Below are 12,820 nucleotides of genomic sequence, written 5' to 3'. Positions count from 1 at the left end.
ACTTCTGTGGCTCGGACTTGAGTTGGACTCAAATGTTTGTGACTTGGACTCTGACCTTTTTGACTTTACTTGGACTCAGACTTTTGTGACTCGAACTTGACATGGACTCAGACCATTAAGACTGGAATTTGACTTTGACGCGGGCCTTTGTGGCTCAAACTTGACTGACTTTGTCCAGGCTTGACTTGGACTCAGACCTTTGTTACTCCAACATGACTTGGACCCGGTAAAGGTAGACTCGACTACTTGACCACAGCCCTGGCACAGACTACGCAACAAAAGTTGTATATGCAACCGTTTTTTTATTTGTCTGTGCAACGACGCAGCATTCACATGCTTTTGATGAGGTATCCGCTGAAGGTGGTGAGTCGACTCTGGTCAAAGATGCTCTTGTTGGGCCACAACGTGACCCACAACTTATCTCCTTCCTCCAGTACCAGCGGCATCCCGTTGGTGGCGGCACTGAACGTGCCCTGTGTGTCGTAGATGGCGAACATGTTGATGCCGTTCTTAATGACGGCGGCGTTCAAGGCACCCGAGTTGCCCACGTTGCCGTTGAGGAGGATGAAGTAGAGACCCCTGACAGGAGCCGTGAAGATGCCTGTGGGAGGGACAGCACGGGGAAACTTACACTCATACTCAATGTATTTGAAGACTACAACATAGCTTTTTTTTTCATGCCACAAGCGAAATACACATGCGTGTAATTGGTTGGCTTTATGGTATAGCGGTTGGCAGTATAGTAAAAAAAATTTTGAAAGGACAGAATAATGAAATCTATACAAAATGCTATTTAACAACGCTTACGTAACTTTCCATCCTTTTGGTATAATGTGGGACAATTGCTATTATTTTTTTGTTTTACTTGTTTACTTATCCAATGGCAATATGGGAAAAAATGCTAAGTTTTGAGCATTTCCTCTCTAAGTATGTTTGAGTGTATTTGCGATTACGTTCAAACATATTTCCATTTTTGAAGGCAAAATGCTAAAAACATAACATTTGTCCATAATGCTATGGAATATTATCCTACGCATGAACATACCAAGGGGCATTCTGTTGTTATTATGTTGAATTGACAACATAATAAACTCCTACAAACTGCTAATAAGCAATGCTTACTAACTTAATTTTCCAACATATTGGCATAAAGTAGGATACAGGTGTGAAACTCCAGTCCTCAAGGGTCGGTATCCTGCATGTTTTCAAACCTTCTCTCCAAACACACCTGATTCAGTTGATTAGGATCATTTTCAAGAGCATGCTAATAATATAGTCATTTGAATATGGCGTGTTCAAGGGAAAAAAATGGAAAATATGTGGATACCGACTCTCGAGGAATGGATTTCGACACCTAAGGAGGACACATATGTCAAACTCCAGTCTTCAAGGGACGGTATCCTGCATGTTTTAGAACCTTGTCTACCAAAAACACTTAGGATAATTTAGGATCATTAGGATCCTTTTCAAGCGACTGCAGCGCTTGCTACTAAGCTAATTATTTGAATCAGGTGTGTTGGAGAAAGAAAACTGGAAAACATGCAGGATACCGGCCTTCATGGACTGGCCTTCAACACCTATGATTGTAGGTTTGTTTTTTGTTTTTTTTTTAAATGTAAGTACATGTCCTGTGTCATCATGGAAAAGATTTTTAGCATTTCGTCAATAAATACATTTACACATATTTTCAAATACGTTCCAACGAGTTTACCAATCAAAAACTTTTACTCCACGTTAGCACTACCATGAATCTATGAACAAACTTTCCAGGACGCTAATTCTAAACAAGAACCATCCGTGGCTCGACTGGAGAGGCGATGACCTTTCTACCTGTGTTGGAGTCGTAGCCGTTTCCCACGTTGGTGATGACTTTCTTGAACACCAGGGTGGTGTCCACGTTGAAGGGGCCCAGGTGGGTCCAGTCCACCGTGGTGACCAGCGCCGCCGCGAAGGACACCGGCGCTTTGGCTGCAAACACACAACAAGGATCAGCTTCATCGTCAACCGAACGAGGGGTTTCATCAACTAACCTGCTTCAGCTGCGTCCCTCTCAAGTTTGTCCACACGCGCCGCCAGCTGGTACAGGAGAACGTTTCCATCCGGTGCCGGTTCAAACTTGATGCGCTCTTCGCCGAAGAACAGCTGAGCCCGAAGGCCGCTGACAGCGCAAACGATTAGCAACACGGTCAGGAACGAGCACGCCATCGCTAAAATGATCACCGAGGTTGATTCTGGCACTCAGTTCTTTTTTTTTTTTTTTTTTACCTGAACTTTGTCTTTGTCGTCTTTTTAAGTTTGTTGAACTTGAAAACATGGACTTCGTTCACAAATATTTATGTTTAGTCAAAACTTAGCTTGCATGTACAGCAAACTCGCTGCTAGCATAGCATGGCATAAATCACATTATATAAAATGCCAAAAATAGTCACATGATGGCAAGAGGGATGTAATATTTGAGTCTGAGTTTATTTTTCTCATCTTGGATTTGACTTAGATTACTTGGTATTTAACTCAGACTCGTCTTGGACTCAACCAATGGACTCACATTTTGATTGACTCAACCGAGATAAAGACTGTTTTTATTACTGAAAATTCACATCCTCTTACAAAAAAAAGTTGAAATAATTTTCTTTCTGATTGTCAAATTTGATAGGTTAACCTGACAGCCCGCGCCAAAGCATGCAGTTTCCTTTTTATTGTCAGCCTACAGCAGGGTTGTAAAATTTTGTTTTAAACTGAGAACTCCTTTTAGCCATAACGTCCTAAAAAAAGATAGTAAAGCAATCTGAGGAGTCCGTGAGACACTTCTGGACAAGTATGGCGCTGCATCAAAATTGTTTTGGGTTGTTTATCTGTGGATCCAGGTATTAAAGGTTGCATCCAAGAAAATGTTGAGCATAGTGATGGTGAAAACGGTATGAGGTCGGATTTGGACTTGGATTTGACTTGGACTCGGCTATTTGTGACTGTGACTCGAGTTGGACCCAAGGTTGCCTGACATCGAAGCAGTGTTGAGGATAATTGTCATAAAAAAAAAAACCCAGTGGCTGTGACGCAATTTGGACGCAACCTTTGAGACTGGACAAGGAATTGGACTTGACTTGAACTATTGCGTCTAAAACTAGAACTGAGCTTAATGAAAGTCGCAAATCCCCCCCCCCCCCCCCCCCCCCCCCCCCACCCTGCACACACACACAAACACACATTTGTGCCAGATCACAAGTTTTTTATTTGCTTTCGTGCAGTCATCTTGTTTGTAGATCAGCTCTTGTGAGCCTCACAGTGAGGTTAAGGGAGGGGGCTGATGAGGAATCCGCTGAAGGTACTGAGGCGGCTCTGGTCAAAGATCCTCTGGTTAGCCCACAAGCTGACCCACAGCTTATCCCCCACGTTCAGTTGCAGGACCATGCTGTTGGTGGCGCTACTGAACTTGTTCTGGTTGTCATAGATGGCGAACATGTTGACGCCATCTTTCATGACGGCCGCGTTGAGGCTCCCCTCTGACCCGGCGGCGCCAGTGAAAGTGACGTAGTAGAGACCCTTGATAGGGGCAGTGAAGATGCCTGTGGGGATGAAGACCACTGCATTGTTAGTACCCCCGTGTCGACTCCCAATAACTACCGCACCGCTTGTTGAGTTCAATGACTTGAATAAAGTCCGAAACAAAGAGTCACCGGTTTTGGACTGGTTACACCAGAATAAGTCTTTTAAAGTCATACCTGTGTTGACATCGTAGCCATTCCCCACGTTGGTGACCACCCTCTTGAACACCAGGGTGGTGTCAGTGTTGAAAGGGCCGTGGTCACCCGCCGCTTGGTCGTCACTCTTCAGCGCAACCGAGAATGCCACCTGCTGGCCACCTGAGCCAAAATGTCACCAAGTGGTTCGCATTCATTTTGGCTCAAGCGAAGCCGAGACGGAAAACCCTTTGAGCCTTTATTCCGTGTCCGAGTCACAGACTAGTAATTTGACTAATCTACATTCCTCAGCATTCTGGCGTTTGCCTTCACCTTTCTTGCTCTTCCTCTGTCTATTGCCTGTTTTCACAAGGTCAACTGTGAACATGAGGGTCCACAGAGAATCTAAGAGTCTGAGTATAAGATCACCTGTGCATTTAGTAAACACCAAGGCAAAGATCAAGGGGCTCAGAGCTGATGCCTGATGAATTCCTCCCGTCGCTTCAGTGTGACTTACTCCATTCCTCTATGAACCATTTCTTAAGAGAGAAACTAGCAACACCTACTCCAAACCGATAAATAATCGTCTAGATAGGAGTACAAACACACAGACCGCAAACTGACTATGGCGGATAAGGACAAAAAGCTCAAAGGGCTTTGAATTTATCAAAGGCGCTCTCACTCACTTTGGCTATCCTGAGCCCAAAGCCCAGCCGGGCCGCACAGCAGCAAAGCAGCAATCACCCACTGGTACGCCATCGCCAGATGCGCTAGCGTCCGCCACAGCGGTCCTACTTAAGGACCGCCACGCGACCTTTGGTGTCCGCCGACGCAGTGTGGCAAATATTTGCCATGTAAGCAATCAAGTGTCTGCAGAGACCAGACGTCACGTAACAGTATGCCCTTCAGATTTTGGCATAATTTATGGATCTGGACTGCCTAGATTTGCCCTAAAGTTTATATACAACAGGTTTATGTAAACATGGTCCAAACAGTTTCACCAGCAGCTAATCACCACTAAATGGCAGTCATATGGCTGTGCTCATCAGGAAGGAAAATGGTACTCGGCGTTTCAGCTGGTTGTGAAACAGCAACATACTCTATCACTTGAAAATTTGTTTATAACAGTCGTGTTGTATGATGAATTTGAAAAACTGTTCAAGTTCATTTGTGACCGTAGTTTGGGGTGCATTGCAAGTTTCAATAGCTTAGATTGTAAACCTTTGAAATGGGGCGATTCAGTCAAGGGTAGATTTCAAGCCCACTTGCTGCCCTACCGCGCTTGTGTAATTTGCAGTTAGGAAATAGCTAACATTTCATCAGATGGTTCAATTCTGAACTTTGATTTCAAACCTTTAATTTGAAAAAAAAAAAAGTATGGCTATACAGTATATCAGTTATACAATTTTACAAATTGTAAAATTCTGTATTTAAAAAAAACGTATATTTAAAAAAAAATCACCTAGCCACCACAATGTGAGGAAATAATGTTTTTATTGTATGGGGACAAGTCATCAGATATTTAATGAAATAAGTGTTGGAGTTATTTGTGTGTAAAATGTTGCTTGTTAAGGCATTGTTGAGACAGATGCTGCATAAAAGGACATCACAACAACTTTGGGATCCGGGTCTTGAGTAGCGCCAAGTCAGCTGCCCGGTCCAAACATATTTCTTTACTTGCATACAAAAAGCAAAAAGTTGTTTCCGGGGTGGGCTGGGGGGTGGGGGGGGCTATACACACACACACACACAACCATCCTATGCTGTATACTCGTATATATTAACATATGTACTTCTAGTAAGAGTAATAGAATTAGAAAAATAAAAATTATGACACATGCCGACGTTCTAATAATGCCATCTTTGTTTTTTTCAAGTAAACCACGGGCTATTTTCACAGTGGGAACATAAACAGACAACACGCGCACAAATACACGTAAAATCTACAACACACTTGACAAAAAAAAAATAGGTGGGATGTGCCCTCCTCCATCTCTCGCAGGCTTCAATCACATCGAAGGCCAGTAGTTTGTGTCCGAGCAATCGGCAAGTAAGAAGCACTTGGCTTGGATTTTGTCACTTTCAAGGCACGCGCCGTCAACAGTGCCCATACAAATTGCTTGCAAAAGGCCCACCCCCTCCAGCCAGCGTGGGTTTTGGGGCTGGGGGGTTAGCATCCAAGCTGTCGTTCTTGTGCTGTAAGGGATTCCACACAAGTCCAAAACCATAACATAGGCACCCGTCATTTTTGTCCCTCCCCTTCATAATTATCAGAGGGATAATAATAAAGATATTACTCTGCTTGAGTTGGAAGGTCAGGACTGCAAAAAAAAAAAATAGTTTTTTGTCACGTCACTGACTTTTTACCTGTCGCTCTTGAACAAATGCAAGCCAGGTTGTACAGGTATGCGGGACACATGCAGAATGAGGGTGACAAAGCTGACCTGGCTTTTTCTGTTTTGTTTTTTTATAGGGTTTGCGGCGTAGTATCAAGGCCGTGACGGGCTTTGCGCTGGCATGCCTTACGGTCAGCTGCGAGTGCCCGCATGGCGCGGTGAGCGAGGTGTGTCAAATTTTCACATTGTGTTTTTTGGGGACAAATAGGAGCAGACTCCCGGTTTGGGATCGGCTGGGAGCGGTCAGGGCAGCACACAGAAGCACGAGCACACAAGACAAGGCATGACAACATTGTGGGAGGGGGGAAGAGTCTTTAGACCATTTCCAGTTTCCAATTGGGGTGCTGTAAAGTCTGAGGGCCCTCCCTGGCCATGTAGGACATGTCTGCGGCGGCGGGCGCCGCATCCTTCCTGTGCGCGCCTTTGTCATCCCGGTTCCCGGCCGCGGGCGCCTTGACCCAGCCGTCGGTGGCGTGGCCGTGCTTCTTCTGGTGCCGCTTGTAGTTGTCCCAGTGTCCGGTGGTGTAGCCGCACTCTTGGCACTTGTAGGGCTTCTCGCCCGTGTGCCGCAGCATGTGGCGCTTGAGGTTCATGCTCTGGTTGCAGCTGTAGTTGCAGACGGCGCAGACGAAGGGCTTGGCGCCCGAGTGCACGCGCTGGTGGCGCTTGAGGTTGGCCAGGTTGCCGCAGGCGTAATCGCACAAGTGGCACTTGTAGGGCTTCTCGCCCGTGTGCACGCGGTGGTGCCGCTTGAGGTTGTCGAAGTGCGCCGAGGCGTAGTCGCACTGCGGGCACTTGTAGGGCTTCTCGCCGCTGTGCGTCTTCATGTGGCGCGCCAGGTGGTTGGGGTAATGCGTGAGAAAGGGGCAGGCGGCGCACGTGTACACCTTGTCGCCGCGCTCGCCGGGGCTGCCCGGCGACGACGACGCGTCCTTGGTCAGCATCTCCAGGGTGCACTTGGCGCAGATCTGCGCCGACGAACCGTCCTCGTCCTCCAGCACCGCGCCGCACAGGCGACACGTGAAGGGGAACAGCGACGACGACTGTGCCGGCGGGGCCCCCGGCCTACCGCCGCGGGAGCCCGGCCCGTTGCCGGGGGCCGGCGCCGACTGCGGCGACGCTTTTAGGCTCTCGAAGGCCGAGAGGTAGTCGGCGTTCTGGGCCGCCAGCGTCAGGTGGGCAGAGGCGGCCGCCACCTCTGAAATGACACCCCCCAAAAAAATTGTTCATCCCCAAAAAATACATTTAGAAATTCACTCGATCAGAGGTGTCCAAACTGTGGCCTGGGGGCCATCCACTTTTAGCGGCCTGCGACATACTAAAATTACGTTATCTGCCCGCGACATACTAAAATTACGTTATCTGCAATTGTCCGCAATGCTATCTACAAAAAAATGAAGTTTGATGGAAGACAGCAATAGAAAAAACAACTAATTTCCCCCTTGATGTAGCAGTTTTTTTTAAATTGAGGCGTGTCATTGTCTGAATTTCAAACTGGCTGCTGCTTAATGCAATTAGGCCCTACAAGTGTAAGCAAAAAGCTAAGAGCAAAATGCTCAAAAAAATAAGCAAGTGTTAGCATGCAGGCAATGGAGTAAAACGCTAACAGGCTAGGCGCTCATTTCGGTACCACGGCGGAATCAACATACCCTTGGCAGCTTCGTCTTCTTCTTCGTGGGCGCCCGCGTTGAGCCTCTTGGGGCCGGCGGCGGCGAGGGGTGCGTGCATTCGCTGGTGCCTCTTGAGGTTGCCCAGCGAGCTGCAGGCGAAGGCGCAGCTCTCACACTTGTAGGGCTTCTCGCCCGTGTGGATGCGCAGGTGGCGCTGCAGGTTGACCAGCTGCGCCGAGGCGTAGGCGCACACGGGGCAGTTGAAGGGCTTCTCGCCGTTGTGCGTCTTCATGTGCCGCTTGACGTGGTTGGCGTAGCGCGACGAGAAGCCGCACAGGTGGCACGAGTGCAGCTTGTTCTTGTCGTCGCCGGCGTCCAGCGGCGAGTGGAGCCCCGCCAGACTCCCGAAGGCAAATTCGCCGCCGGCGCTCTTGGGCTCCCGGGAAGCCTTGCAGCAACGCAGGCAGTAGGGGTCCGCCGCGGCGCCCGGGTGCTCGTCGCGCAGCTGGCCGCAGCCGCGGCACGCCAGGTAGGGCGGGAAGGGGGGTTCCGGGCGCCCCGCCCTGCCCTCGTCGTCCCGCCCGTGGTCCGGGGTGCTGCCGTGGGAGGTTTCCGTCTCGCTGTCCATGCTGCCGCCGCAGTCGGAGCTGTCCTCATCACACAGAGGATACACGGAGAAACCGATCTCAGCGGCTACCTCTGCGGAGGGCGGACCACATGAATTCAAGTCAACTATCCGCTTGAACTCGTTCGCTGCCGTTGACGGCTACAGACGTCAGCGCAATGGGAAAATCCTGCCTGTTATTAGGGTAGCAAAAATGATGCCGTTTTTCAACCAAAATTCTACTCTTCCTGACACAGCATTAAGAGCACTATTTGCGTACACATGCAAGAAAAAATCATTTACGTACGCCTTTCAAGATGAATGTCATTTCACAGGAAATAGCTTCATGTTCCAATTATTCACTCTTACTTTGAAAAGAACACTATGCTGTTCCTGTCACGGCATGAAGAGCAATTTCATTTGCCGATACCTGCAGAAGTGCCTTCACGTACCATCATTCGAGAACTGTTGTATTAGATAAATTACAGCAATTTTTGGCGGAGCCAAATTATTCCTAAATGAGCATAAAGTTTAGAATTTATGAGCAGATCACAGTAGAGCAACACATCTTACGTGAGCACGCCAACCCGAGCATTCCATCGTGACATTCGTAAAATCCTCGTTAAAAAAGCGTCAGGCTGATGCCGCCAACGTCGTGCGCCCTTTGCGCTCAAAGAAAAAGAGGAGTGTGCATCATCATCAAAGTGCACCCATGAGCTCGTCGCACTTTACTCGCTCACGGCTTGCGAAGATCCAGCGAGCGCAAGTAAAAAGCCGGCGTCTTTCCCTCACAAGGCGCCAAGGTAGAATGTGAGGCCAGTTTGGGTCGCTCACTTTTGATGGTAAAATGAAACACCCCACCCCCCACTCCGTTTTTCCCCTTCCTAGTGGATGATTACAGAGCCTCATGATGATGATGATGATGATGATGATGATGATGACCATGCTTGTGAAGGGCTGCTGCTGATGGTAATGATGATGATGATGATGATGATGGGGTAATGATAATGGCTGCAGCAGAGGCAACAGCACACCATGATGATGATGATGAATGTTCTGCCCTATCGTGATGATGTCCTTGATGGTAATGGTCTTTTTTTCTTTTTTACACTTCATACAATAACGGCGTCACAAATCCTTTATACGTTTTTGCAGGTTCAGAGTTAAAGTGGTCTTAGAGAAGTGAAAAAGTTGGATTTCAAGTCAGAATTTAACATTGTTTCGCAAAATTAACATTCAATCCTTAAGATATATTTCTACATTTCTTTAAAAAAAAAAAAAAGATAGTTAATTCCATATCGCGAATAAATTTAGATTTTTACAATGTTTGGCTAAATGAGGGTCTAAAATTGGGTGGTAAGGGGTAAAGGAATTGATTATATACGTCCTAAGGATACTGATTACCAGTGGTAACTAGTTGCTAAAATAAATACTAGATTTCAATTGTAATTAGTTCATTCAAATTAATGTTATTCAAACAGATATGTGGGAAAAAAATGGTCTGTTTTGAGTTTATAGGTCGACCCCCCAATATGGGGGTTGAAAAATACTCTGAGAAATACGGTCCATCTCGAGGCGCCAAAATAATTGTAATGACCAACCTGAGAATTTCGCCAGGCCAAGAATGTTGCCGTTACGATAAGGATCAGCAAATTCAAAGTCGTGTTCCAGAAGGAAGTCTGTGCCCAAGGCGAGCTTTCCTGCGCTTTCCGCGGCTACAGCAGCTTTTGAATCCACTGGCGCAATGGAGGAAAAGAAGGAAAGGAAAGACGAATTGACAGGCCGCCGGTAATGAGTCTTTGCTATGTTCTCCCTACGTGGTTGTAGTACTCACACTTGACTGGCTGTGGATGCTGCTGTTTTTTCCTTGGCATCTTCCGGTCAGCCTCTCCTTTGGTGCCAACGTCTTCCCGCAGACTTCCGCAAACATCGGCTCCTTGCGCATCTGACAGTCATTTCTAGAGAATTCTGCAAACGGGAGGCAAAAAAAACAAAACATTACTCGAGCAGTGACGCACTACTTCATGCTGTACATTTAGAACGGGTGTGTCCAAACTCGTTCGCGGGCTGCATGGAGGAATATTTCTTCCCAAGTGGGCCGGACCAATCAAATCATGGTGTATGTGTGTGTATATATATATATATATATATATATATATATATATATATATATATATATATATATAAAACTTTAAAACGCCACCTTCAGATGTATTACTTGTTTTTCATACTGTCCGAAATAGTACACGTACAACATTCATATTAATCATAAAACATCAATACTAGTAATCGTAAAACATTTGTTGAAAAAAAAAAAAAAAAGCTCATTTTTACTCTTTACATTACAAAATCAGCTCGCGCGCCAGTTTAAAACCGTTGGTGGACCAGAACCGGCCCACGGGCCATGTTTGACACCCCTGATTTAGAAGTGCGGGGAAAAAAAAATTACTCAGTTCAAATGAGGCAACAGATTATAAGCAATATACATTGAGACCCTTAAACCATTTAATGTAAGTAGCTTTGAATAGAAGAAAGGTTTTCAACAACCAAGCAAAAATATTGAGTCAATAACTTTCTAATGTGAAACTAGTACCAATACAGATGAATTACACATCAAAAAATAAAGTAAATTTTTTTGAGTTACTCCTGTTAATTGTATAATTATTAAAGGTCTCGTTTAATTAATTTTACTCAATATCAAGCATAGTGACGCTAAATATTACTTGTAATCTCTCGCCTCGTTAGTCCGTAGTGTTTGTCGTACTGCCCCCTAGTGGCATTGTCAAGCGCAGCAGAATTAATTGCACAACATCCGTTGAGGTTAAGCATAAATCAAGATGTACGAACTGATTAGTTTCGATTTAATCAATGACGTAAATAGATTAATCTGGTAACGTATAAAGTGCTCTTCTTCATAAAACAGGTTCGTTAAGTTTTTTTTTTTTTTTTTGGGGGGGGGGATATTTTTGAGGAGTTCTCTAAGGAATAATTCCCATTTATATCAAAGGATTGAGATACGGGTGAACGATTTGTCTTGTATTTTTAACGCTCATTTGAAAACCAACTGATACTAAAGTCGTTTTTGACCAATATTTATTACGGAAGGGTGACTAGCTGACGTATTAACGACGCGACAACAATGACTAATTCACGACGCGCCCGAGTGTTGGAAAACTACTTTTCGGATGACAGATGAGGTCCGCAGTAAATTAAGGCGAAAAAAAACAGCGACGGGGGAATAAACGAATCATTGATCGTGACAAACGAATCCTGTCGATATTGTCATTTGTTTGGGAGGGCCGAAGACTTATTGACAACATGTCCACAAAAGATCATGCGGCTAGCACCTTGCAGGCGCCCAACGAGGAGAAAACGCCACATAATTGCACATTATTGCCACCTCTTAACAAGTCGACAAGCCCGCGGGCCAAACACAAAAGCCCGTCAGAGACGAGGCTCGTCCTGGAATGTCAGTGACGGCCGCCGATCGCATCGAAATTTCCAAGCGATCCGGGGGGGTGCTAACGTCAACTTGTGCAAGTGAAGCCGTCATGCTAACTTACCTAAACGGAGAAAGTAGTCCGCCTTCTCGCCGCCGCCGCAGCGCACCCGCTCACAGAAGACGTGTGGCTCCGCGAGTGCGCCGCATACGCGCGTCCGCCATTTCTTCGCGAGCCGCGGCGACAAAGAAAGGCAATTAATGCGATTTTTCATAACTTAATTGATTTTCTGATTCGCCTGCGGGAGCTCCCAGCGAGGCACAACAAGGCGACTTCCGGCGCGGAGGGGGAGGCGCCGCTTCACAGTTAAAGCGCGCGTCACTCTAGCGCTCATTTACGGCATTCTTTCATACCTCGTGTCAAAGTCAGATTGACGTCGTTTCGTGACGTCACCGGCGCCACATTAAAGTTTGTTGTTATCACGCGTTTGTTTTCGTCGCATTCGCGGACTGCGGGCTGTGTTGAGAATAAGTGACGTTACAAACACATTGTCGATTGTTGTCTTGTCTCTCACGCAATGATGACAATTTTGACGTTAGTCCCGCAATTTTACGTTTCCCGCCTTTCGTAAATTGTCAAAGCGTTTCTTTTATTTTGAAAGACGTCGAAATCGCTACCGGATAATACGTCACCGTAGAGCTTTTATCGAAAGGTTGAGGGGGGGTATCTTCCATTTCATTAGCAAGTCTTCCTGTGAAAATATTAGCTATGAATATACAGTATCGTGTTTCGCGATTAAGTATGCAATAGTTTTTATTGGCAATTTTAGATAAAAAGATATAGTATTAAAGAACATGGGGGTTTTTATTATTTGAACTGGAATCTGTTTTTATTTTTGTGTCTGATTTTTAATTCCATCTTATTAATTTAAAACTTAGTGTACGTGCTCACCAAGTCGTCTGCTGGTCAAAAGCATGAATCATTTGAACTTATTTGCTGGCTTTTTGATTTATTAATTTTTTTGCTCTCTTGCGTCATGTCTATAATAATAATATAGTCCCTGATATGGAAAAAAAAACACATTTGTGCAGGC

At 45.9% G+C, this 12,820-nt stretch overlaps 3 protein-coding genes across 4 annotated transcripts; all 3 read right to left on the bottom strand.

The window, feature by feature from the left end:
- Positions 1-282: 282 nt before the first annotated feature.
- LOC148407346 (complement C1q tumor necrosis factor-related protein 3-like) lies at positions 283-2,243 on the bottom strand. Its single transcript, XM_088402759.1, has 3 exons — positions 2,031-2,243; positions 1,831-1,968; positions 283-601 (listed from the first exon to the last, which is right to left on the bottom strand). The coding sequence occupies exons 1-3, from the start codon at positions 2,203-2,205 to the stop codon at positions 330-332; spliced, it is 585 nt and encodes a 194-aa protein (XP_088258885.1). The 5' UTR covers positions 2,206-2,243; the 3' UTR covers positions 283-329.
- A 962-nt stretch (positions 2,244-3,205) lies between these two features.
- Positions 3,206-4,529, bottom strand: LOC148407345 (complement C1q tumor necrosis factor-related protein 3-like). Its single transcript, XM_088402760.1, has 3 exons — positions 4,364-4,529; positions 3,720-3,860; positions 3,206-3,563 (listed from the first exon to the last, which is right to left on the bottom strand). The coding sequence occupies exons 1-3, from the start codon at positions 4,434-4,436 to the stop codon at positions 3,289-3,291; spliced, it is 489 nt and encodes a 162-aa protein (XP_088258886.1). The 5' UTR covers positions 4,437-4,529; the 3' UTR covers positions 3,206-3,288.
- Positions 4,530-5,154: 625 nt separating this feature from the next.
- znf513a (zinc finger protein 513a) lies at positions 5,155-12,099 on the bottom strand. Of its 2 annotated transcripts, none has more exons than XM_088403696.1 (5): positions 11,851-12,099; positions 10,122-10,255; positions 9,889-10,023; positions 7,723-8,382; positions 5,155-7,271 (listed from the first exon to the last, which is right to left on the bottom strand). In XM_088403696.1, the coding sequence occupies exons 2-5, from the start codon at positions 10,159-10,161 to the stop codon at positions 6,388-6,390; spliced, it is 1,719 nt and encodes a 572-aa protein (XP_088259822.1). In that variant the 5' UTR covers positions 10,162-10,255; positions 11,851-12,099; the 3' UTR covers positions 5,155-6,387. The 2 variants fall into 2 exon arrangements, with proteins under 2 accessions (XP_088259822.1, XP_088259823.1); XM_088403697.1 differs by lacking the exon at positions 11,851-12,099 and adding an exon at positions 11,688-11,806.
- Positions 12,100-12,820: the final 721 nt, after the last annotated feature.

Source organism: Hippichthys cyanospilos, chromosome 20, assembly GCF_059441005.1.
Source record: "Hippichthys cyanospilos isolate Australia breed blue-spotted pipefish chromosome 20, RoL_Hcya_1.0, whole genome shotgun sequence".
Taxonomy (NCBI): Eukaryota; Metazoa; Chordata; class Actinopteri; order Syngnathiformes; family Syngnathidae; genus Hippichthys; species Hippichthys cyanospilos.
This window is presented reverse-complemented; position numbering and strand designations above follow the sequence as displayed.

Bases quoted from the DNA above. Each gene is read 5' to 3' on its own strand.
- LOC148407345 (XM_088402760.1), bottom strand. From the start codon at position 4,436: ATGGCGTACCAGTGGGTGATTGCTGCTTTGCTGCTGTGCGGCCCGGCT. The intron at 3,861-4,363 runs GTGAGTGAGAGC...ATTTTGGCTCAG, and splicing joins TTGGGCTCAGGATAGCCAAA to GTGGCCAGCAGGTGGCATTC. The intron at 3,564-3,719 runs GTATGACTTTAA...TCATCCCCACAG, and splicing joins TGGCTACGATGTCAACACAG to GCATCTTCACTGCCCCTATC.
- LOC148407346 (XM_088402759.1), bottom strand. From the start codon at position 2,205: ATGGCGTGCTCGTTCCTGACCGTGTTGCTAATCGTTTGCGCTGTCAGC. The intron at 1,969-2,030 runs GTTAGTTGATGA...GTGTGTTTGCAG, and splicing joins GAGGGACGCAGCTGAAGCAG to CCAAAGCGCCGGTGTCCTTC. The intron at 602-1,830 runs GTAGAAAGGTCA...TCCCTCCCACAG, and splicing joins CGGCTACGACTCCAACACAG to GCATCTTCACGGCTCCTGTC.
- znf513a (XM_088403696.1), bottom strand. From the start codon at position 10,161: ATGCCAAGGAAAAAACAGCAGCATCCACAGCCAGTCAAGT. The intron at 10,024-10,121 runs GTGAGTACTACA...CCATTGCGCCAG, and splicing joins GCATCCACAGCCAGTCAAGT to TGGATTCAAAAGCTGCTGTA. The intron at 7,272-7,722 runs GTATGTTGATTC...GTGTCATTTCAG, and splicing joins AGAAGACGAAGCTGCCAAGG to AGGTGGCGGCCGCCTCTGCC.